At 38.7% G+C, this 27,313-nt stretch overlaps 1 protein-coding gene across 1 annotated transcript in view; it reads left to right on the top strand.

Moving 5' to 3' along the window:
* LOC126267479 (cystatin-C-like) overlaps positions 1 to 27,313 on the top strand; it is a 52,966-nt gene that overhangs the window by 17,225 nt on the left and 8,428 nt on the right. Inside the window, exons 2-4 of the mRNA XM_049972763.1 lie at positions 924 to 1,070; positions 21,920 to 22,024; positions 24,236 to 24,346. Coding sequence (XP_049828720.1) covers positions 924 to 1,070; positions 21,920 to 22,024; positions 24,236 to 24,346 — 363 coding nt within the window. The remainder of the gene's footprint in view (positions 1 to 923; positions 1,071 to 21,919; positions 22,025 to 24,235; positions 24,347 to 27,313) is intronic.

The raw sequence follows: 27,313 nt of genomic DNA, 5'->3' as shown, positions 1-27,313 counted from the left end.
TTTGATATCATTCAAGTGTGAATGGGAGCATATTTACAACCTATTACACATATGTTAACAAAATTTATTCATATAGTACTTACTGTATGTGTTTATTAACAGAAATACAAGCTAAACTGAACAGCATACTTGCCACAGGTTACAGAAGCACAATATATTTTTAAGGTCACATGTTATTGCTTACAACAACAGCAGTCACCATCAAAAGAGAACAATGTGTATTAGACTGAGAACTCTACACACAACCTTCATTGTCACATCAGGAGCTTAGTGGCACATTCTAGTGGCAAATTATTTTCCATTACCTTTATAAAACAACATTGCCCCTTTGCAAGGCAGTTCTGAGTGTTAAATTTCATGGACTATGATGAAAAGAGAGTTGAAACTTTGCTTTGCACATCTTGAAAGCAACGCAGTAAAGGGTTAACTTTTAAGACATTGACTACTGAGAGACCGTCAGTGGACACAGCAGAGGTTCACACCTGACACCATGCGTCTGCCAGCAACCACATGAACCACTCTGTGAAGTACAGTGTACTGCTTCTTTGGATGGAGATTAAGTTGAAAAAAAGAGTACTGTACCTGATTTCCTGTATGCTGGCATCAAAACAGCCAGGAAATAACAAATTAATGTACTACATACATACTGCAATAAACATAGTGGAGCACGGAGCTACCAATGGCTTGGGCCCGTAGCGAGGGGAGGGGGGGGGGGGCATGGCGTCAGACTAGAACCTCTCCTGTGCCTGTTGGCAGCCTCAACTTGTTACTCTATGAATGTAACACGAACATTTTTCGAGTAACAAATTGGGGAAGTCTGGTAAATATGGAATATGATGTATTCGATTAAAGATTCTTACTTCTTTCGTTATCCCCCACTGAACTCAGAATTTAGCCTCATCATTCGTTCTTTTTTCTCTCAGGTTCCTCCTCCAGGAGGTCTCGAAGACGCGGATGTAAATGACGAAGCTGTCAAGAATGCTGCAGCTTTTGCAGTAGGTGAAATCGATAAGCAACAAGATTCGGAGTACAAGCTAGTCTTGGTTGAGATTATTAGTGCTCAGACACAGGTAATAATATTTAATACTAGTAATATTTATTACTATTAAGAAACAGCTACAGGCTGTGTAAGGTCTGTGTGCCACTTTCAATAAAAATTTGCCCAACTACTCTGAGAAACCATTAAAAGAAAACAATTATTTTCAGAAATTTAATCTGTCTGCTCGTGATCTCATTCTATGATGGGGTTACTCCATCCTTTCAGCTTTTATTTTTGTTACAATCTCAGGATCTTTATATAGGTCATATCGTGTCAAAATTTCACTGTTTGTATAAGTGATTTATAAATACAAGTGTTGGTAGTCATAGAGAGATTTCAGCTCTTCAAGAAACAGATTTTGTGTCTCTTTGTCAGACAGCTGACAGAGCCGCTTTTTGTTTTCATGCATAGAAGCATTGGGTTTTTAAATATCATATTTTCTGGATATCGTTGGTGGGGAGGTCACTTTAAATTAGGTATACACAACTTCATTCAGTAAACATAAATTCTTTGTTGGACGCAATATGAGAAAGAATAGAAAGGCAAAATTTTATGTTTGAAATTCCTGGTAGGCTTTAAGAAATGGTTGTGGGTGAGTGACATGTGATCAACATAAGATGACCGACGAATCTGTTCAGTGTCGGTTGGCAACATACATCATCATAAGGAGGCCCCAAGAGGTGTTTGGGAATAAGGCCAGGTATGAGTGCTTTGGGTAAGACTGGTAACACCTAGAGGACAATACTGGTGGGAAAAATGACAACTTATTTTGAGGTGTAACTGAGTATTACATGAGCCTGGAGGCATGCTTGTTGGAAGTTTAAGGTTGACCAAACTTGGTTAATATACCAGAAAGTGAGAGCCAAACACAGATGAAGGCAAGAGATTGGGACTGCCATAGTGAATCCTTCGAGGGAATTTCGTATGTTGTTGTATGAGCCTACCATTGATTTATAGAAAACTATCTCATTACCCAGTTACTTATTCATATCAATCTTATGGAGGGGTGAAAAGTCATGAAAACTAATGTCAGTCAGCCTAGTGATTCCTGGAGTTTTGGCTTCCACACTTAATGTCAGTTGACTCGTACTGGTGTGTGAGATATCCATAGCTATAAGCTGCCCCCCCCCCCCAATAATAAGCAACACTTGTACCAATTTCCTTAATATTTCACAAAACAACACTGAGCTATGCTTACACTATTAAGGCTCCTCCCCCTCCCCACCCCCAACCCCCCTCCCACCCCCGCCGCACCATCAGTGCCACTAAAATAATTGTCTCCTTGTACTCAGTTTGGTATGTAGTATGTAGTCAAATATAATACAAAGAGTGCGGTAACTGTTTTTTCCATACACTGAAACAAGAGCCCTGACAGTTAAAGTGAACATAGGGTGAATTCTTCACATGTCTACCAGTACCAAGCAAATAATGTGATTTTGTGTAGGCTGCATCTCAGTGCTGTATCCCCAGCAATCTTCTGTACTTAGCAGTGCTACCAACTTCCAGGGCTCTTCTTTCACTGTATGGAGCACAAGAGCTTGAGAACAGGAAGCTGAGTGTCATATGGAAGTAGCTAAGAGGCTGTAATGACAGAACCCACACTTCTCTCCAGTACTAAATTGATGATCCTTTGTTAACTGTGGATGTGTTATATCAGCTGATCCCTTATTTTGGTCAAGTTGCGCCATAAATCTCTTTGATTGCCAGTTCAGTTCAGTAATTCCTAATTTATTATCTGATCAACCCAAAGCTAATATTCTCATTTTGTCTGAGTTGCTTACCATTCTTATTTCACTTGCCTACAGTGCTACTCCTCAGACCAATACCTTCAGAATACAGTACCTAACATTTAAATGTATATTTGATTGTTGCAGATTTGTCTTATTAAAAAATGCTTTTCCTGTTATTGCCAACCTATGTTTTATGTCTTCTCTTCTTTGGCCATTGTCAGATATTTAACAGCTAAAATAAAAAAGTCATGAAGAAGAACTTTTAGTGCCAACTGTATAAAACTTGACCTTAGATTAACTCAGAAAGTGATCTCAGATCAAGTTTAACTCAGAAATCTGCATTGTATAATTGTTAATCCTAGACTATGTCGCTGTGAAGTAGGATCAACTTTGACTGGTGAAAATTCATAGGCCAAAGCCATGTTAAAATAAAATCATCAGTTTACAATTTAGCAACATTACAGAGCAAAGCTTCTGTTTTGTGCAAGCACCTAGTGAAATAACAAAGAAGTTATTGTTAGCAAGTACACATGTGATTATGTCATTTCCACATTGATGAAGATCGAAGTAGCTATATTTTTCATTTGTAGGGGGAGGTTCAGGAAATTGTCAGCTATTTACATAATGACTGCAGATAATACAACAATTCTTCGAGATGCCTCGAGTGTTTGTAGATACGCAGTGACACAGTAAGAAAGGAAAATTGGAAATATTTGCCATGAACAGTTAATATTGGAACTAGCTGTGCAGACTGCCTTTTGGCTATTAAAAACCACATGTGCTTGATACGATGGAACCAGAGTACACAAAAACTCCCTTGAACAATTAATGGTAGCTTTATTGTTTACAGCCATGGGAGAAGATGAAAAATGCCATGGCTTGTTTAGTCAATCCGAGCTTGCAATTTAATATCATATAATATGCATGGAAGAAAAATATGAGTTATCTCGTAGCTATGCACAACCTAATTACATGCATTGAAGATACAAATTATAAAAAGGATACGTACTCTAAGAGTAATAAAACTGTATACAAAACACAGTGCCTCTGATGTATGGCGTGAAGTGTTTGACAGCCCAGTGTTTGTAAGCAGCTGCACGGGGCACGCATGACAGCATTACACAACTGTACAATGTCGCCATATCGACCACCATGGTGGAAACAGAGCGTTATTCCGATAGCAGCGGGTTGGGAAGTGGGCCTGTCAACTGGATCTTGTAGTACTTGTTGGCAAGTCCTGTGATGTAATCGGTACTGGTAGCTGTGGAGTTGGTGTGGTGAGGCAGTTGTTAAGTAGGGCCATAGTCTTGGTAGCTTTGGCATTGTTGCTTCTTGGAAGACATAAGCCAGTTTAACCCCATCTATAGAAACAGCGGTCGTCTTGCATTAATTGAAATGTCAACTGTGACTACATGGAAGGGTCCTGTGTATGGTGGCTGCAATAACCATTTGATGCCTTCCGTGTGTAGCATGGCATGTGAGCGAGTTTTCAAGTCTTGATGCATGAAGCTCGTAGCTACACCATGTCTGTGAGGCTATTGTGGACAGATTCGAAAGACATTTTCTTGCCGGTGGTGTGGGAATTCTGGTTGAGCATCCCATCATTGTTAGAGTGTTAAGTAGTACTGTGGGAAGGGAAAGCCCACTCAGCTGCCTTAAGTGAGGGGTGCCATCTTTCGATCATCTGATTGCTGGCCAGATGTTAGCTTGTTGTTTTGTGATGAGTTCTGCTGCAAAACTTCGGGTGTTGGCCGAACACGTTGGATTCAAATTGTCATGCGTAACAACAGCTGAAACATGACACCCATGTCACATAAAAGTGAAAGCCAGAGTTTAAGCTGTAGTATGGTCTACAAGTGCAGCTTTTGCCCAGTGGGTGTAATGATCTATCATAGTAAGTATGTAACGTTGGCTGCCAATTGATGGCAATGGTCTAATGTTGATGTGGACATGAAATTGGCTGTGTGATTGGAAAGTTTCCTATCAGTGCCTGCACCTGGTTGTGTATCTTGGTGCATTGGTGTTTAAGACAACACCTTGCCCACTCACGATAGTCTGTCTGTATCCCGCCCACATGTAACATTCAACACAAGGCAAGTTGTCGAACAAATACCAGGGTGACACAATTTGTGTAGCATATTTAAGACGTCCTTTCTGAAGGCAATTGGTAGGAATGGTCATGATTTTGATATGGTCATGTCAAAATACACCTTGACATAACTCCCTTGAATTTGAATAAGCTGGAGATGCGACATCAGTATTCCAGTTGCTAAAATTCCATGCAGTTCTTGATCTTACTGTTGAGTAACAGTGAGTTTGGCATAACTGATCGTGCCAATAATCCTTTTGACCTGAGACAAACAATGGGTTACCACATTTTCAATGCTGGGGATGTGCCTGATGTCTGTGCCAACTTTGCAGTGAATATCAGCTGTTTGAGTTGCCTAGGTGAGCTGTTTGGATTGTTCTGGTGAAAGGCATAAGCTAGTTGTTTGTTGTTGATGTAGATAATGAAGTCTCTACTTATAGGCGAGGCATGAAATATTCAAAGACTCATAAACAGTCAGAAGTTATCTGTGATATACCGTATTTACTCGAATCTAAGCCGCACCTGAAAAATGATACTCCAAATCAAGGGAAAAAAAATTCCCGAATCTAGGCCGCACCTGAAATTTGAGACTCGAAATTCAAGGGGAGAGAAAAGTTTTAGACTGCACCTCCGAATCGGAACAAAGTTGGTCCATTGTAATATGAGACACAATTTAGGTCAAAAGAATGAGTATACAGCTACAGTAGCTTGGTTCTAGTCTTAAGCTTAGTAGTTAAGCTTTACCATGTAGGGATCTGAAAATGCATTACTGTACTGTGTCATGCATTGTTTGTCGCATTCCGATATTGAGTGTTTACGAACTGTCGCCGCTCGCGGCATGACTTGCTTTTGTGCCCGTTACCGCCGCTTACAATTAAAAGAAAAGAGAGTAATCATCTCATTAGCGAAACAATGGCAAGAGACTGCTATTTGTTGTTACTTACACTGCTGCTTTCCTTGATAATGGTAAACAAGAACCAAATAATAGGCTGCATTTATAGAAGATGTTCTAAACAAGAGTTTATCGAAAAATTTTCTCCGTTTGAAAATCTTTGCAGACGCCTCTTTAGTACATTACATTCGACACAGAAATTAGAGTCATCTTAGATTTGAAAATCTAGTTAGTTGCCGTGCTTCATTTCTGACTGTATCACTATTTTGCATAAGAATAATATGAATATAAACATGACTTGATATGTATATTCTTCCGCGTATGCTGTTGTCTCACTCTTAGTTTCGTAGTTTATTGGGCAGACACGATTTAAATGAGATTACAGCAAACACGAAAGAATACATGGCAAAATGTTTACATTCGTATTATTCTTATGGTTAAGAGAATACTGCATGTGATTCACAATTCATAAAAGTTCCTATTAGCAACCATCTCTTGTCACAGGTAGGAAAAAATACAGATCGGACAGAAAGCCATGTTACAGACAAACAGTCTTGCCAATCGGATTTTCGTAGTACATTGAAAGGCTCCTACATTCGAAGATGAACAGTACAGAATTTATATTTGGACAATGCATGAAAATGCAGTGGTCTAAACTCGGGGCGGAGAAAAAAGCTCGTCTACCACCTTTTTTTTAAAAAAAATCATTTACGGACGCAGAGGTTTTGGCGCCAGTATTTATCTTTGTGCCTGCAAAGCGTGCCTGTGTAGCGCTACGTATTTTCGACGGCAGATAGTATGTATGAGAAAAACATGAGTGGTTGTGTGATGTCCGGAATAAAAAAAAAGGAGGTTGGTAATTTTTTTTTTTTTTGTTGAAAGGAAAGAAAGAAAAAAGGGTGAATAAAGGTGAAGGGAAGTGGTTCTATTTTTACTGGAATGAACTTATTGATGGACATCACAAAAATTTATTTTACCTATATTTTTTTTTACTCATCGAAGAAGACAACACAACACATATAAAAGAAATCATCACACTAATATTATTCACAGAATGATCGTTTCACAAGACACTTTCTAGCTCGACTGACTCTTAAGACTGAACAAGACTCGACTGACTCTACTCTCTCTCTGGACCACAGCCTCTTCACGTCCCTCTGGACCAGAGATTTCAACTGTGATTAGCACGCCGATTATTTAATTGATCGTACAGCCGCAGGGCGCGCGCTTCGCGCGTCATTTAAATGGGGTTAAACGCACACCGCGAGAGGCGTGGGCTAGCGGTGTCTTACAGGTATCGCCACACGGCCCCCTGTACTGGTGCGTAAGTTTTTCAAACTTCGCGGCAGTACCAGATTTGAGTTGACGAACAAGGTTGTGCAGTGTTTGCACCAGCATTATACAACATTTTCAAACATATGACAAGTACATACATATATAAAGAATTATAGCCGAAAGTACAAAGTTTAAGTAAATATACATAAATTGTTGCACATTACAAAATAGCCACTTTGAAATTGATCAATGGATGATTCATTTTTTTTTAGAGAGATGCCTGCACCGTTGGCAGTCCTGTTATTAAAACAATAGCTGCTACCCTGTATTCACAGTTCTTATTGTGTCGACCAGTGAGCACTATGCTTTGCCTCAGTTCAGTGTGGTGCGTCGTGCGAAGCACAGTAAAAGTCACAGCACCACAACTTTGTTTACTTTACAGTTTGCACATCAGGACAATAGGTAATGAATCTGTTTACGACAAAAGAACACAAAAGGTCATACAATTTGGTTTTAAGTTGTCGATGACAACAAAGTTCATGTCAGTATTGTTGGTGTTTAAGAGTGGATGTGCGTGCACGAGTGCAGTAATTTTGATAAAGTGGTCCATCCACCACGCACCGCGGCACTGCGTACTGCCTCGCGCTCGGGTCCGCTGTTGAGGTATAATAGGCGGTGACACGTCTGGCGGCGTCACCCCTTACGACGGACGCGACAGTACTGGTAGCCGCATCCAAAGACCGTACAACGCAGACTTCCAAGCACTTTCCAAGGTAGGGATCACTGTGATACGCATCATTGCACTTTATCGTAGAATTTGAGATTAAACTTATCACTTTGTACGGAAATCACTTTTCTATCATATTTTTACTCTTGACTGGTTGATTTCTCTTTATCAACACTATTTGATTTTTTTTTACACCGTTCAGAAGGGAGGTTCGACGTCCTGTTCCTTCTGAGAACACATTTTCACAGACACTTCACTTTTGAGCAAAATTACACTTTGCATCTTTTCTCCTTTTGTATTAGGTGCACATAGTAAGACTGTTTTGTGTGTAGCCTTCACAAGAGGACATTTAAGTTTTGAATAGGCAAGTTCAAAATTACATAGAAAAAATGGACATGTACATATACATAAAATGATTACCTACTATAGACATGAAATTCAATATACATAATACAAATGAACTTCTTCGTAGCTAAGTTGCTACATAGCCATTGAAATACTTTGCTAGTCGTGATCTGTGAAACTCTCCCAAAATTCATATTTATATAGAGAATACTAGTTGTTTACATCTTCAAAAACTTACAATTAGACATGTTTTGCTAGTCGTGTCCTGTGAAACTTTACAAAATTCAGATTTATATTGAGGTTGCTAGTTGTTTACATTTACAAAATTTTACAATTAGACATGACATGACATATTTATGTACACGAAATTCAGGTTGTGCCATTTATTTCTTGCTGTGCATGAGCACTAACGGAGTACTATCTCCTTCTTTACAGAATATTGAAATCTATGGCATCTGCCATCAAGAATTCTGCAAAACTCGACGAGAGACCCTAAGTGCTGCAAATTATGAATGGACAAAATATACAAAAGAATAGTGCAAAAACCTCACTACCCCACTATCCATCGTCCAGCAGTGGCCAAGGAGGTGGGAGTAGGATCAAGATAAAAGGATTGGGTTATATTCATATTTACAAAATCTTCATCAATACAGTAGTGTTTTCACACATGTGTGCGACGAATAGTGTATCTGTTTGCGTAACGTATGCATCATAAACTTTGCCATTGCGCAAGTGTCACTGACTTTAAGCCAATTCATGTTGTATTCAGTTTCATCCTTTAAAGTTGATCCGAATTGCTGTTTAAGCAAAAAGAAATTCAATGATCATTGTCAATCACTTCCTGTAAATCAGTCAAAGATTTTTGCAAGAATCAATGTGAGTACCGTATATGGTTTAATTCACTCGTTGAATCAGTCATGTTTAGGTAAATACGCGCTTAATGACACGGTAGTTTATATTCCTGAAAAAAATTCGGTCAGTAAACGTACTAATAAATGACTATAGGATCCTTCCATAAGAGGTGTACTTTAGCGAGTATCACGTAGTAAAATAAATATATGAATTTCCTGTAGGTAAAGGAAAATGAATGCGCTTTAGTTTCCATAAAGACAAGAAAATCGCTGTGTCCACGAAGACAGCTGCGTCGTACTGCTTCACACACAAATCTTCAAAAACTTATCCACTTTGCTGAAAGAGAAAGAAAAATCTCATACACTAAAGTATGTTTTCTTGTAATCGTGAATTGTACGTCGTACCGGTAGTCGTGTAGTTTTTGTTTCCTGGTCGAGAACATGAGCAGAGAGCGGGAGACTTCGTATCCTAGCAATTGTTTTATGAGAGTCGCATTTTCTTAACTCTGGTCCAGACAGAACGACATAAAATTGCATAACTTATATACTATCCCACTTACACAAATACATATGTCCATGTCCTCACAGTATCAAGTAATGAGTGCTAGATTTCACCTAAATTACTTCACAGGATAAAAACATTTTTTTAAATAGTGTTAATGTTAGTGAGTTCATAAGTTCGTAACCATTAAACACGACCTTCGTAAATGTAGACTACGAATCTTACGAAGGCAGCCTGCACGCATGGTACTACACAATTAGCCTGAGTAAAGAATGAGATTGTATAACGACAGCAATTTTTATTCGCTACGTAAGCAGATTATTTATTTCGCTGTGGCTGATAAACATTTTTCCTCCACAATGACCTATGTACAAAATTTACGTTTGTTACGATGGAGAGCACACAAACTCTTTATGCCAAGCGTGAGATAATGGTTTTTTAAATAGGGCACATACCAAATAAGTTTTTCTTTCTCCTTTTTTATTGCCTATACGGCGAATCATTTCTCATCCATCAGTATTCATACACACGTATCGTTTTCATTCATACAGCTTCATATAATTAATATTCACCTTTCTTCTCATAGAACAGCTTCAATATAAATCGCAAATCATCAAATAATACTACGTGGTGGCATCATTGGCTCACACACAACGAAATCCTCATCATCATCATAAAAACTACCTTATAAACTAAAATTCACATTCATTCTTTCACACTCATTTCAGCACAATCATTCACTCATGCTGGCGTATAGTATAGCATTCTGGTGGCTCTCAAATTCATCACAGTTATTAACATAATAAAATCTTTTTTCTTGTACATAGTTTCCTGTTCTAGAAAATGCCTGTTTAAGGAGTAAGTTTGGTCGCTAACTTCGTTGTCCTTGGCTAGTAGTCAAATTATTCGTAGCATAGTAAATATAACGTAGATTAAATAGTTCTTGGATTGCATGTAATGTTTAACGTAGATTTGCTATAGTTTAATGCGTTATGATTCTTTGCATTGACTAACAATTAACACTAACATTTTAGCTGTAACTACCACATCCTTTCTCTTTCTCTTACTTTACATACTGCTTTAAGTGGTGGTGGGCGTAAAGTCCTTTAACTTTCTGTGTTGTAGGGTATGCTAATAAATAACATCCAGGGTGAGGAATATCGACGATCCGGTATGGACCTGAGTAAACTAATTGCCATTTCTTAAGCAAACGTTTTAGCCTCGTAGATTTGGGATGGGTTGTGAGCAATACCAAATCATCAATTTCGAACACACGTGTCGGTCTGACCCGTTTATCAAATTTTTTCTTCCGGAGCTCCGCAGTGTGTGCCAGGGTAATGGCAGCTTGCCTTACCTTTTCCTGCAAAGAAATATCGTTCGAAGACAACTTAGGCAGGGGACTTGACCATGAGTTTTTTTCTGGTTCGTCTGATAATAACTCGGCAGGTGAGAATCCGGTTGAACTATGTGGCAAATTGTTCACAATGTACTCGAACGGAGCGTGGTATTCTATCCATTTGGAATGTTTTGTAGAAGAATGGATGCGCATAAATTGATTAAATTCTTTAAAAATTCGCTCAACGGGGTTACCCTGTGGGTGAAATCGGGAAGCAAGAACATGTTTAATATCGGAATCTTGCAGAAATGATTTCCACTTTGCACTCGTAAAGTACGATGCATTGTCCGTTAGGACAGCGACAGGTTTTCCGACGCGGGCTAGGTAGTCGGCCGAAAAGCGTCGAATGATAGCCGCAACAGTGGCCGTGCGCAAGGCGTACAATTTCACATATTTAGTAAAAACGTCCAATATAGCCAAAATGTATTTAGCACCACCGCGGGATTGTGGATAGGGTCCGCCAATGTCTACGGAAATCAAACCAGCGGTTGCTTTGGAAGAATGGGATGCAATTCCATTGATGCATGTTTGTTCAAATATTTTGCCTTCTGGCAAATGATACATTTGCGAATGACCTGCAGGACTCTGCGTCGCATGTTAGGAAAATAGCAGAAGCGTAGGATCTTGGCGGCACATTTATTAATGCCATAATGTCCCCAGGTTTTGTGGATGAACAAAATGAAGTCGTCAACATAAGCTTCCGGTAAACATACCAACCAACGCTCTGACACGAGATGGGAACGATGAAACAGTACACCATTGTTGATCTTGTAGTAATTTTGAAGATTAGAATTTGAATTCTGACATAATTTTGTTTTTACTGTAGACCACCTAGGATCGGCATCTTGTAACTGTGCAAAATCCCTGCAGATTCGGTGATAGTAGCGGTTGTAGGATTCGTCATACATTAACATGACCTGAAAGTCGGAAGTTTGCTCATGCAAATCTGAAAGATTTTTCGCATCGTGCGGAAGACGAGAAAGAGCGTCCGCAACAATATTGGTTTCGCCGGAGATGTAAATAATTTCGAAATCGTATTCTTGTAAAGACAAACACCAACGAGTGAGCCGGGAATGAAGTAATTTGCAAGACAGTAAAAATGATAGAGCTTGGTGGTCTGTATAGATGCGTGTATGTTTTCTCCAGAGAAAATATTGAAATTTTCGCATAGACCAAATAATTGCAAGGGTCTCGCGTTCCGTAATTGAATACGATCTCTCGCATTCAGTTAAGGTGCGACTGGCAAAACTGATAGGTTTTACTATTGTTCGATCATGTTCAACAGACAGTTGAAACAAAAAGGCCCCAAGTCCATAAGATGACGCATCGGTCGATAGGCAGAAGTCTTTTGACATGTCCTGATGACAGAGGAGTGGTGCGTGGATTAATGATTGTTTAATTTTTTCAAAATCGGCTTGACATTCTGTAGTCCATCGCCAAAGGGAATTTTTCTTTAGAAGATTTAGAAGATGTGGGCCGTTAAGAGCTTGCTGTGTCACGAACTTTCTGAAAAATGACGAAAGACCCAAAAGTGCTTTAAGTTGTTTTTTGGTTCGGGGTGCAGGAAAGTTGCGAATTGCTTCAGTCTTTTTAGAGTCCGGCCTGATGCCTTCCGGCGTGATGATGTGGCCAAGGAACTTAATCTGTTGTCGGGCGAACCTTGATTTTTCCAAATTGATTGTCACGCCTGCATCGGCGAATTTAATCAAAATTTGTCTTAGAAGATCGACATGTTCTTCCCAGGTGGCAGTCGCCACAACTAAATCATCCACATAGGAAGTGATTTGTGAAAGTAAATCTGGCCCGAGGACGTCGTCAAGCGCCTCGATAAAGATTCCTGCACTTATTCGTAACCCGAATGGCAAAACACGGAATTGGTATGATCGTCCTTCGCACAAAAATGCGGTATATTTACGTGATTCAGGATGTAGAAGAACCTGGTAGTAGGACGATCGTAGGTCGATATTAGTCAGAAATTTGGCGTTGTGAAATTTCAGGAGTTGTTCGTCCAGATTTACAGGGCGAGTATTTACCGGTATAATAATTTTGTTGATTTCGCGTGCATCGAGAACAAGACGCACGCTTCCATCGGGTTTCGAAACTGACAACAGAGGGTTGCAATAAGGCGAGTGCGAATTTTCTATGATTTTCCAACGTAGCATTCTGTTAATTTCCTGCGTAACCGCAGGTTTTTTAGACCACGGTATACTGTAGTGTGTACGACAAAATGTTAGGTGGGGTTTGACATCCATCTTGTACACATACCCACGTATGATACCAGGTTTATCTTGAAAGACTACCGAAAATTGTTGAAGAAGGTGAAACAGATTCTGTTTTTGCAAATCAGTTAGATGGTAGGCTTCGGCACACTTTTCCCACAGAGTTTTACTATCAGCATTGTAAGAAGAATTGCAATTGTTTGTCATAGAAAAATTAGTGATGGGCACAGATTGTACTTTCAAGTGACGTACGTCCCGATAAGAATTGTTGTTATTAATTGTTTTAGATAAAGGTATCAAAATTCTTTGCTTTTCAATTCAACCGTCAATTGACAGATACCATTCCCTAAGTCAATCACTGCTCGATACTGATCTAAGAAATCGATGCCGAAAAGACATGGAACTGTTAAATTATCCACAACAAGGAAATGATAACGAACATGCACGTTGGAAACAACAAAAGTTAGAAGAGCTTGTAATTTTGACATTTTTTGATTTGTTTCCAGTGGCACCGATGATTCGGCAGTTCTGCACTGGAAACGTCGGAAGTTTAGAACCTTTATCTAGATCCAAGTACAGGGAACTAGAAATCACGCTTGCTGACGCTCCAGTGTCGAATAACACTTCTACAATGGATTTCTCTAACGATAAAACAGCAGTTGCCTGAACCGTTACCTTTACTTTGTCGTTATTACTAGACTTATTATTCTCGGCAAGAAGGTCATGTTCCATAGTGTGTCCGTCTTGGAATCTCAAAAAACAATTTGCAAGATTATCTGCGCCCGTGCTCACGTTCTCGACCGGGGGTTGGGCGCTTACGCCGGTCTGCTCATGTTTTCCGCCGCGTTATTAGGCGACGCATTTTGGTCATCACTTACCTCAATAATATTTATCCTTTGTTCATGGACATGTTTGGTATTCGGTGGAGTTTGATTACCGCAGTCCTGATTATTAGCATTGTTTGTTGGTACAAAGTGTCGTGCATTCGGAAACATATAATTGTAGTTGTGTGGTGTATAGTTCGGGTTTCCCCACTGCGGGGGTGGATAACTGACTCTAGAATTTTGACAATTTGAATTATTCTGCTGATATGGCGAATTTCTCTCAAAATAACCAGGGTTGTATCTTCCATCCTGACGTCTGTTTTGATTGTTGTTGTTTCGGTTACAGTTGTTGCCTCTGGAGTACTGATTGTTGTTGAAACTACCATTGCGTCTGTTGCCATTACTATTACTTTTTCGGTAAAATTGACCATTACCAAAACTGTTGTAATTGTTGGAATTTTGGAATCGGGGATCGCAAGATTGCTGCGAATATTGTGTGAAGTTGGGCTGTTGTGATTTTTGCCCCTGATTTTGAGGAAGCGGGTTTGCATTCCACATGTTACCGCTGTTGTTATTTTGATTGAAATTATGGCAATTGTTTTGGCGAGAGTTGGAATTAGCATTATAAATATGTGGAGTGTTCCCTGAATCTCCTCTAAACACAAGGTCTACTTCATTCAAATAATCTAGAAATTTCTTGATGTTAGTTTCCGGAACACCAATTAATTGTGTCCGGTAATGCAGGGGTAAATGACTTTTTAAGGTGTTAATCACATCGGAAGATCGGCCGGTTTTGACCAATAAAGTGTTTTGTCCAGGTATCTTTCAAAATATTGACGCAAAGTTTCTTTACGAGGGTTGTATGGTTCGGGATTGTGAACTTCACGTCGATGTTGTTTTTGCTCATGTTCTGACCAGAGTTCCTGCAGAAAGGCCTCTTCAAATTGCTTGAAAGTTAAATTTTGCCTTTTTATTTCAGCTCCCCATCTGGATGCTCGCCCCCTCAACAGATTACTTACAAAAAAAATCTTTTCCGCATCTGACCAGTTGTGCGGAAACATTCCGTCAAAAGACCTAATAAAAACAATCGGGTGCACCGCTTGGGTATCATCGGAACTGAACGTTGGAAAATAGGCATGTTTAATCATGTTACCGTCAACAATACCGGCAGGCACTATAGGGCCTGAACTATTGTTCCCTGGTGAAACTTCATGGCACAAGGGTGGTTGAGAATTACTGTTTTGTGCGATCACTGAGAGCGGCTCTGTTTGATGTTTTTCGCTCGCAAGTGATTCGCTGTTAGACTGTGGAACAAACTGCACAGTGAAATTAGGCGGTGAACTCGTTGTGAGTGGGGTTGTAGGCGGAACAGTAACTACGTTAGAATCGGGAGTTAATAACTGAGAAATTTGGTTTTTTAAAGTGTTGGTCTCGGTTTGCACCTGCGACATGGCCTGGTGTAAAATCTCTTTTGTAGCGGTGTCTACCCTTTGCTCAATGAGCTTGTTGCAAATACCACATTCTTGCACTAATTTTTCTGCAATGTTTGCGTTACACTCTAAAGAAGGCGATTCTGTTTTTTCCTCCAAATGGGAAATTTTTTCTTTCATTTCTAATTGTTGTAAGCATACTACGCTAACTTGTTGAGTAATACCTTCGATATCCATCGAAATTTTATTTTGTGAGGTGGTTTGATTTTGCACGAAATTATGAACTAGATCATTGACCTGAGCCTGAGCGTTCGTGACCTGATCCAACTTGGTTTTACATGACTGCATTTCGGAATTTGTCACTGTTTGATATTTAACAAAGGAATTTTCGTGAGTGTTTACACGACATGACAATTCGTTGAAACTTTCGGTCAATTGTGTCGTTTTTGAATTAAGTTCTGAGATTTGGTTAGCCTGTTTTTCCAGAGTAGATGTTACCTCAGAAGACAATTGATCGATTTTGCTGTTTAATTCTTTTGTACTCTGCTCCTGTTTATCAAATCTAGTGTCTAGTTTATCAAACCTTTCATTAAGGATGCTATCCATACTTCGCGTAAGAAGTTGTATTAAAATTCCGTACTGATTCGGATCAATGTTTGGATCATTGTTCCTTTCACTAGAGTTGTGCAAATTAGGATCGGAGTGGGAAATCCCTAGTTGGACACGTCTACTATCGTTTTCCATAGGGTCAGGATTATTGGGTGTGTCACCTGATGAATTACTTTCGTTACTTAGTATTATTTGATGTGATACACCTGCAGTAAATTCCATAGATTCTGGGCTGGAAAAGCCTAGGAAAGGGGATGCTGATGATACAGTAGCATCACCGTTATCAGTTTGCTGTTGCTGTTGTTCCATTTTTGCCAATAATTAACAAACGTGAAATATACAAATAGTACACCCAGAATGGCGATGGCTTGCAAAGTACAAAAGATAAATAAAATTTAAATAGTTAGACGGTAATAACTATTACTTGATAGAATTTCCAAAAATGTCTGAATTAATATTGTGGTTGTAACCTTATTCGCGTAGCTAATCTGAAAGTGGTGACATGACGTAACAAACAGGATTGACTCATAACAATGACTTCTGCATATCTTACTGTTGAATTTCAATGTTACAATAATAGAAATTCCATTGACAAAGGGTATGATTCTTGTTTAGGGAAAGGCATGGGAAATGGGAATAAAAGTTAGCATAGGCGGGAGGCGCACGCTGGACAATGGCATAGCAGAACAAATGCTTTTGCACTACTCACCGCGCTGCGTTGAAGCTTGCAGAAATCTTGTTAATCTTGAAACAACGTTAGCTCTCGTTTTCATATTGGGCATGAAAGAGAAAATTACAGTTTTTTAGCCAATGTACAAGACAATAAATATTACTACACGTATGATTTTACTTTAATTTGCCCTTGTTCAGTTCATTCCAGTAAAATCCGAAGATTGGCGTCCTGTAAACGGTCGCCAGTGTGATGTCCGGAATTAAAAAAAAGGGGGGGGGGGGGGGGTGGTATTTTTTTTTTTTGTTGAAAGGAAAGAAAGAAAAAAGGGTGAATAAAGGTGAAGGGAAGTGGTTCTATTTTTACTGGAATGAACTTATTGATGGACATCACAAAAATTTATTTTACCTATATTTTTTTTTTTACTCATCGAAGAAGACAACACAACACATATAAAAGAAATCATCACACTAATATTATTCACAGAATGATCGTTTCACAAGACACTTTCTAGCTCGACTGACTCTTAAGACTGAACAAGACTCGACTGACTCTACTCTCTCTCTGGACCACAGCCTCTTCACGTCCCTCTGGACCAGAGATTTCAACTGTGATTAGCACGCCGATTATTTAATTGATCGTACAGCCGCTGGGCGCGCGCTTGGCGCGTCATTTAAATGGGGTTAAACGCACACCGCGAGAGGCGTGGGCTAGCGGTGTCTCACAGGTATCGCCACAGTTGCCATGTGCAACTACATAGTTGCTGCAATGCTGCACCAGTCGCTGTTTGGCTATCATCAGCTACTAGTGCCAAAGGTACAGTAGGGTCAGGGTGCACCAGTAGTGCGGCGTCTGCAGTGCTCTTTTTGGCTGTTTCAAATGTCATACGCATCCTATCAGTCTATGCTATAAGTATGTTACCGTTTTTCTTCAGGCCAAGCATTGCAGTTAACAGCTCCCACAACTCGGCATAGTGTGGCAAGTGATGGTGATAAAAATTTAACATGCTGAGAATCGACTCAGTTTCTTGGCCACATTTGGGCACGGAATCTGTCAGATGGTTTCCACCCACTCTGCTAGCTGTAGCGATCCTGCCATTGTTATCCTGTATCCTAAGAAATCCACTTGGGACTGGCTAAAGACACATTTAGCAGTGTTTCGGATGATGCTGTGAAGTTCCAACTTCTATTAAATGACGAAAAAACTAAAGTATTATCCAGGTAAGTTAGGCCCTGTAGCACTGAGGCAGTGAAGTGTTGCCATGTTAGAGCAGTGATCCTAAGCCCAAAAGTCACAAATTTGCTCACATTAAGCCTAATGTGTCGTTCAGCTACAGGGATCTGTGTGTGTGTGCTTTTCCACAGTGAAAGATGCTAAAAATAGGGCCGCCATGCAGCACCCTTCTTCAGGAACAAATGTAGTAGTGAGAACCAGTGGCTGTTGGAATGCCACATTAAACCTTCACAAATCAAATTGTCGAAATCTGCCTTTCCAAGTTTAAGATGATCTAGAGCCAAATTTCATGGAGTGCAAGACATGGAGGTCATCTCATTGTATTGTATAGATGCTCCAGGGTATCATGTCAGAGTTGGAAGTCCATGCAACAGCTCCAAGTACACACCATCTGTCACCCAAATTACTTTGGCGGTATGAATGGCTGCAGCCACACTTAAATCAGGACGCTGATAATCATATGGTGTTGTCATTTAGGTGCAGTCTCTCATGCCTGGCAGTAATTGTAATGGGTGAGGAAGTTCACTCTGATGATAGTTTTGGCAACATCTGCATCCGAAGGGGCAACATCTGCATCCAAAGGATCGTCGTACACTCGGCTCTAGTTCAAGCATAGACTGAGCTTGTAGTTACGACTAAGTTGCCGGCAGCAGTTAGTAAGAATACCATGGGTCGTCGCTTTCTGTGCACAGTCCATGGATTAATGGACAAGTCAGAGCCAGTCTATATTAGATATTTCTAGCTGGACAATCGATCACCAACAAACACTGACTGGTAGTCGGAGGGTGCGCCTACTTCTGACTGCTACTGCCGTTTTGGTGAGTGTAGGGGGTTGTGCATCTGCACCCTTGCTAGCTGAATTTTCAGCAGTGTCAGCAGATACCTGGCTGTTCAGGGTTAGTTGCAAAAGAGTGTTGGTGGTATCAGTTCTGGCCTGTGTCATTGTTTAGGTCATGCTGAGATAACATTTCACCAATCTGCTTTATCAATAGATCTATCTTGGCCACCAAGGCATCATTATCAGCACATGAAATAGTTGGTATCACTGGATCAATTCTGGTTTTAGCCAGTCGTAGGAGTTAGCCTCTGGTGGTGAGGTAAATATGTCTTGTACTTCCGCAGTGTGCTGTTGATCAAACTGGCTTACTACCAGCAGAGTCTAGGACTCTAAAAGTAACTGCACCCTCAGTACATAACTATAGTTGTGTAACAATAGCGCTGGAACTTGGTAGCAAGTGCCGAAATTCCAGAATAGAAAAATCTGACCTCCACCTGCACAAACGACAAAACTGGATTGTGTGGCCAGAAAGATGGTAATTTTACAGCGAGTCATGACATGGCAGGACTACTATCAGCCAGTTTGCAAATCTCTTTCATAAGTGCTCATTAATTCAATGAAACTACACTGGTAAATCGTGTAGGGGGTCACCACTCTGCCAGTGCAATATGTTGTTCAAGTATTACAACCTGTGTATACTTCATACAACATACCAGACTACACAAAAACTCCATTGAACAGTTATTGAACAATCAACAGTAGCTTTATCAGTCGAACCTCAGGAGTTGTTGAAAAATACAATGGCTTGCACGCGCGTGCACACACACACACACACACACACACACACACACACACACACACACACACACACACACACACACACACACATACACACATACACACACACACACACACACATGCCCTCTCAGTTCGAAAGCAGTAACAATACAACACATATTATTTTTTTTTCTTAGTTAGTGAAGCTGATACGACAACTAAACGCACATTGGTGAATGAAGTGTAGGCAAGTGTAAGTAAGTTCTTTGGCAATCCTTCTAGTATTTTTGTAGCTCAGAAGATGCCAGCACAGAGCTCATTGTGTTCAGACAGAGAGCTGGCTGGCCTCTATGATAAAAATTAAAATAAATGATGAACCTGATGGGGTGCAATGTGACATCCGCTCAGACCAAATGATGAGAATTATGATGGAAAAAAAGTCTTGAAACTGTACTATACTTTTTTTCCTGAATGTTGTGGGACACTGTAGTAGGCAGCATTCTGTATGCTTACGTGATGTGAATTAATTGGTTTCCTTTCATTTACTTTACAGATATCTGAGTATTCTGATGTGTGTACTGATGATGAAAAATGACAATTCTGTTTTTGAAATTAAATGTGAAATGATTTAAAATAAGGTTTCACTTGGACAAAATTACTGTGCAGAAGTTAGAACTAAGATTGAGAGCACGGAACATCGAGAGTATCAGCTGAAACCAAACAAAAGAAACCAGTCACTGACTACAATGTGCATGCTACTTTCAACATTAAGATTTTATGCCACAGGAGGCTTTCAGATGGTGATTGGCAATTTGTTCAAAAAACTGCAGATGTAGCAACAGCTTGCAGAACTGTGCACAAGATATCAGCCTGTATTCCCTCACTGAAGAAAGTATTCATTGAAATGCCTATGAAAGAAAATGATGTGAGAAAACCTAGTGTGATTTTTATCAAATACCAATACTGCATTTACCTGGTGATGTAGGTGCTATTGACTGCACCCTTATCTCCATGAAATCTCCTGCTTGTAAAAGTGTAGAGATAGTTAGGAATCGTCATGGATATTTTTCGTTAAATGTCAAGCAGCCTCAGATGCAAAGCTTAATTAGAGCATATAAAATGCATACAATGCACCACATATAACTTTAGGATGAAAATCTGTCTATGGAGAAATTTCAGTACCGACAGAAAATGAAGCTAACAGGAGTCAGGATGCAATGAATACAGAATTTATTAACAATGTACTTGCATGAAAACAGTTACGATTTTTTGTTTTTGACCATAGGGACCTTTACAGTTTCCTTGTTTCCTTTTGCATTCTATTGTGTCTTTATATTGGCCCAATATGATTCTCAGCAACAAAATTTTTTATATGGGAAAAAGTTTACATGATGTCTTTGATTATAAATATTGTGTATCTACAATGTATGCTTAATGTCTGCATTCAAACTGCGATAACTGTAATTTACAATACTAAAAGCCAAGATCTCTTGATATGAAATACTTTATTTCATTGCCAGTTTTGGCAGTAACAAGCTGTCATTCACAGATCTACAATGTATGGATAGATTAATATTAAGGTTGTAACCTGCATGAGCCTATAACAAATCTACACAAGGAACCATATTATCTGAATAATAAAAATTATATATATCTTCCAGAAATATCATTACATGTCAGTCTCATCAAAATACAGAAAAAGTGCGCTGATTATAATCATACAGCTTCACAATGGTTTGTCAAATTTATAAAACTTGCTAAATAAAATGTCCATAGCACCAATAAATTTTTGATGAAATAACATAATTGGATTCATAAAAGGAGTCTTTCCTTGTCATCCCGTGTGGTAAGTCTCCCCTGACCTGTGGTTCTGGGTGACTTTCCCAAAATCTACCCCTTTTCTTAGATCTCTCCAGTCTTTTTCCTTCATGCCTCTTCCTTCCCCTTCAAACTTTCTATCTGAAGAAGGAGCCACTGCCCTTGAAAGCTTGCCTCGTTACAACCTTCTTTTATGTGTGTTCCGCCACAACTTGGTAAGTAGATTTTTTATCTATCCAATTTAATTATTTTGTCATAGCACCAATAAGGAGTATAGGAACAAAAACAGGTACATCAGTAAAGATCATGCATTGACAAAAACCCAGGAAGACAGAGCTTGAGCTGGTACACTGTGAAGTCACTGTTAGGTGGCTTATAGCTCTAAAGCTCAGAATTTTTTAAAGGTATTTTTCTTCCATCTTCTGCATGTGCAATCTGTGATGTGTACAGTCCTTTTCCATGAGTGTAAAAGTAAGTTTGCAATATATGCAAGTGTGTTTGTATTTCTTTATTTACTCTTACATACCAACAAACATATTTAATCAGAACAGCATCAAGTTAAGTTTTGGATATCAACTGTTTTCACAGGTGACACCAGTGTCATTAACAAGCTCTAGATGTCTCTCATTACAATCATAAACTGCTGACTACTGTGTCAAAATGACAGAAATTTTACAGCAATGAACATGTAACTAAACATTACATTTATTTCCAGATTGTTTCAGGAACAATGTACTATTTGGAACTAGAAATTGGGGAGAGCAACTGTACCAAAGGAATTGATGTTGCCACCACAGAATGTATAATCCAGGAGAACTCAGTAAGCTATCTCTAAACAGATGTTATTCATTTACATGTGACTATTTTGAAATAGTCAGTGACAGGGCTAATCTCTCTGCATGAGTATTCTAAAACAGAAGTGACTGACATGAGTGTACAAGAGAGTGATATGGACACTACACAGCTATATTTAGTTGAGTACAAACACTGATACTGAATTCAGAATATAGTAGCGCACACTGGACAAGTCCTCTGTCACACTGTTAATGTAGGAATCACAATATTATCACATGAGTGTAGGAGCAAGTCTGGACTGTGGCAGACTGAAATGTTGCTTTGCAGTGAGTGGCCATAAAATACACTGTTCGAAGACACTAGTGCAGTTTGAACAGGGAGATGATAGCAGCTTTTGGGTTAAGAGGAATAATGGCCCAATACTAACAAGAAAAGGTAGATCATGGCTAGGGCTTCCAAATTCATAGGTACCGACCACTAATCTTCTGCTTATAAATTTAATATAGTTATCTGGAAACTTAACTCCCCATGTTGGGACAGCAGCATATGGTCCGGATGAAACAGTTCTCCCCATTACCTCATGGGAAGGTACATTGCTGCATTTCAATTATTTTTACCCCAGGGTTGGTATAAACTACAATTTGGTGCTGGCCATGAGCTGCTGCTGACTCTCGGCAGCGACTTTGAGCCAGCTGTGTAATAATACTATTAACATTATCGGATTCTAAAGTCAACATATAGTAAAAGTCAGTCCTATATGAACAAGATCTTCCTGCCTCAAACTAATGATGTGCCACTGAAAATAGTAATAATCCTTTTAGGTCTCTGGCTGCACTAATTGGAGAATAGACTGTGCTTTATGCCAGTCAAAATAGCAGAGGCAGCTATATGTACAGATGTCTCTGCTATTCTGACTCAAAATGAGTCCAGGTTACATACATACATATATAAATTGTCATTAAAATATGGTACCGTATAACTGTCAGTTCTTTGCATAAAGGCAAAAATGTGTGCTGCCACAGGACATTGTTATTGCTTTTATGCATTTCTCCATGTTATGAAGCAGATATTGTGTTATGGTTTAAGGTGATAGAAATGGACAGCAGTTCACAAGACAGTGTTTCCACTGAGAAATAGTTCATTGCTAACTTTATTAAAGTAGTGTATGAAAGTGGGGATTTGTTTTTGAGAGGAAGTGAGAGCTCCTAACCACATCATGAACTGTCGATCCTCTGCAGGTATTCTTGCATTTTGCAACAGACTTCTTATATTGCAACCCCACTGTAGAGAAAAGCATTGTCTACAGATATTCTTATGAAGCTTTCAGTGCTTCAGTCAATAACGATATCATTTTTTTGCAATGATGTGGAATTCATCCCCTTTTTCCTTTTTTGATGTTTTGACTTATACTATATTCTTTTAGCAATATTTTTGCTATAAAGAATGGAAAATTCATCATTTCTGCTATAACAGCAAGTGTGCTGAGTGAAGTATGCAAACTGACTGAAATCCATGAAATTCAGGGTAGTCAAACTTCATTTATGTTGTATGATTCGAATGCAATCAAATTTTATTGAAATTATGTGATAAAATACTGGACTTGATAGAAGAGGTTAATTGTTGTCCTATGAGACTTTCTTGGCTGTAGAACTTAATCTCTGTATTGTAGCTGTATAATTTCAAATAAATTTCTGGAGCTGTCAATAACTGTCTCAACTAATGTCTTCAGTAATGAAACTACTGTCTGGTGGATGTGGTATAGTGTTACTCAAGGCAGGACAGTTTGGAGCCTTTCATAAGATGACTTAAGTAAGACATCTGTGGGCAGGCAAGTTGAGCAGCACCTGACAGTTCCAGTCTGCTGTGCAACTAAGCGGTGTCGGGTAGCATGAAGGAGGCTCTACATTTGGAACTGCAGATCCTGCCTCCCTACAAACAGTGTGCATCCACCTTTGATTTTGCTCAGTGTCCAGAATGTGTCCCATATTCTAACTCTGTACCCCAGATCTTGGTCAAAATTATTACAATTTAATGTAATCGACTGAAGCAGTTAATTGTTGGTTCAAGTAATAACATATGATTTGTTACAGAATAAATCCAGCGAGCACTCACTCGTTCGTTAATAAGGAACTGTAAAGTTTTTGTGATACATGCAAGTCTGATTTGTAGTAACTTTCTAATTATATGTATACTGATAATAACATCAATTTTTCATTTCCTGTACTTATTGTTTTAGAACAACCAGATCTGCAGTGTGCAAGTCTTGGAAGTGCAATGGGTAAATATACTTGAGGCTTCAAACATAAATTGTGTCCCAAAGTCAGAAAGCCAGAAGAAGAAATCATAGGTGAGTTTTGGACTTCTTTGTAAAATATTTACTTCCAGTCCAGATATTAAATAGTTTGAAAGAAGGAACATTTTTTTTCTCCTTTCATCTGTTGCACAGGAAAGTAAAAATTAACAGTAATTGTATTATGTCATGAGTCATCCGCCATTCTGGACTTTTCACATACAAATACTGTTGGCTTCTTGTCCAAGCATGAAATTATTGAACTCGGTTAGGCAAATGCTAGTAGCTGTGGGATGCTTGATGATAGACTCAGATCATTGCTGTGAAATTCATTTAATTCTTCCTGACAGTAGCTAAAACAAGGAGTGAAAGATGGGCCATTGGAACCAAAATATTTAGATCACTGTAAACAATTAACTCCTCTAATTATGTCACTATTTCAACTAAAGCACTAACTTCTTGTGCTGACTTGGTAGCCACACCCTCCCTCCCTCCCTCCCTCTCTTCCTTGTGTAACCTCTCTAGTCAGTGTTTGATTCAAGGTTAATTTAATGAAAAGCTGGAATATGTTATGGAAATACCTATTTAGAAAAGTGTATAAGCAAATGAGCTGTAATTAGAGGCCTCTTGCACTCCTGTTCTCAAAAAATATTATACAATTTATCAGAATGTTATGACCCTGTAATAGGTTGAGAGTGCAAATTTCACTTACACTAATGTTCATATTAAACATTTCTTAACTTTATCAGTAATAGTATTGTTCAATGTTTAGTATGAACTCCTAGATACAAATTGCAGCTGTATACTGTTCAAGGAAGAATAATAACTTTTTGTTGTCTCAATTAGTTGTTGGTATGAGTACTGAAACTAAGTAGTCCACAGTAGCTACTGCAGCCAATGTGCAGTTTCACCTGTTCCACACCCCTGAAGGCTCTCCTTCAAGGACGAATAATATAGACTGAATATAAAAGTAAGACAACATTAATAAAGCATTTACAGTGGTGTGTCTTAATATCCTGTCAGATTTATGGTCTTGAACCAAACATGCAGCAGGCAATTTATTAGCATTTTATTACAAACCTTGCTAGTGCTGTCATGATTTCTCTACGAACACAAGAAATGCATTCACAGTACAGCATGTTAGGTCTTACAGAGACAGGCTTACCATATTTCTTTGTGCCCAACCCAGAGCATATTACCATGATTTTTTCGGTCCAATACAGAACATAGTTTTGAAATTACTTTGAAGTACTAACAGTTTAATGAAACATTAACTTTGAATTGAGTTGTATTTTCACTAGACATGACCTTAAAATTTTTTGTTTGTTTTAATTACACCACAAAATTCAGAACAAAAAAGTTTTGAATTAATTTTATCATTTAGCAGATGTTTGACAGTAGATACTGAAAGTTTACTCCTTTCTGCAGACCAAAGTTCGCCATAATTGAAAAAAACTCCCTCAACTGGGGCAGATGTCGCAGGCAAAGATATCAACAAACTCAAATCATTTTAGAAACATTGCAGCATGAAATATCAGTCTTTTGAAATACATTAAAAATTGCTATCAACTTCTTTTCAACAGTATTTGATACTTTACCAGAACTGAATTATGTGGTTCAACAATGTTCCTTCCTCATACAGCACATCAATGTATATGGAAATCTTTAGCAACACACTCACAATCCAGTTCCTCTTACTCCCATTTTGATGTCAAAAAAATTCTAATGTTTAATGAAGCAGTGGTATTAGTAGTACTCCTATATTTAGCTGTTTTCATGTGGTCTTATTGTCACCATTTGTTTTATTTGCAACCAAAAATTCTCCAATTAATAGTGTGCAGTAAACACACTCATTGTTATTGTTATTACACAGTTTCAAAAATTTGTATTCTTGTTGGACATACATTAACATTAAACACATGCTTTCTTTTACCTATTGCTAAATGACGATACAAAAAATGAATGGAGATAAAATGATCAAAAATGTGTAGCTGAATTGCTTCAAACCTGAAAACAACATAAAAATGTGGGCTGCCCTTGTTTTGTTTAGCTGATAAGATACAAATCACTGCTGCAGGTTGTCTTGGTTCTGTGCAGTGGGTCTGATGTCAAGCCAAACTGATATAATGATGTGCCCTGGTTAGTTACAGTCTCTAAAACAACTCATTTGTGTCTTCACTGCCACCAGTTTAGCAGTAGAATTGCTTAAATTTACACATCTGCTTTTGTTTCTCATAGCAGATATTCTAGATTCCAGTGACTACCAAGCTCGTTGAATCTGTCATGCCATATCAACTTAGGAGCAAGGACCAGTGTTTTCCTTTACTTTAAAATTTCTTGTTAATTTGTTTGGTAAATAACTGAGTATCTGATTTACAATGTGATAATAAATTCTTGTGCAGCTTCTAAGAAGAAATTTTTTTTTGTTTAAGTGTCACAAACAAAATGACTGTAATTTGTTCCACTGAGAATCATTTATTACTAGATGGTATTCTTTGTGTTGTGTCAACATCAGGTAACTTCTGACGAGTGTCCATGAAGACACTCACAAGCTTGGAACCCAAAAACATAAACAACTAGGATTACAGAATTATCCAGTTAGTTACTTTTCACACAGTCTCACATACACACTCAACAATTTCTTGTTTACTAGTTACAGTTTCATGTAAATACACAAATATTTTTGGTAATCAGTTACACTCCTCGTGGGAATTAAGGAATGAAATGTGCTGCTTGAAAATCCTACTAATCTATGGACTTTACGAAAAAACATGGGAATATATCCCAACAACACAGATAAACTCTTGCCTTCCATCTTTAACAATGCCAAGTCATGCTTGAAGTTAAGAATTGTGTCCTCAGGCTTTCCATAGCAGTCTCAGTGTTACAGCATAAACTTTGCTCAAAGAGTCTGTGGAGGGAGGGGGGTGGGGTTACATTAGAGTTGGTATTTTCTAGATTCCTTATTTTTTAATTGAATATTCCAACTTAGAATTTGGCTAATTTACATACATAATTCTTCAT

This window comes from Schistocerca gregaria, chromosome 4, assembly GCF_023897955.1.
Source record: "Schistocerca gregaria isolate iqSchGreg1 chromosome 4, iqSchGreg1.2, whole genome shotgun sequence".
In the NCBI taxonomy this organism is placed as follows: Eukaryota; Metazoa; Arthropoda; class Insecta; order Orthoptera; family Acrididae; genus Schistocerca; species Schistocerca gregaria.
Note: the sequence above shows the minus strand (reverse complement) of the source record. Positions and strands in the feature narration are given on the sequence as shown.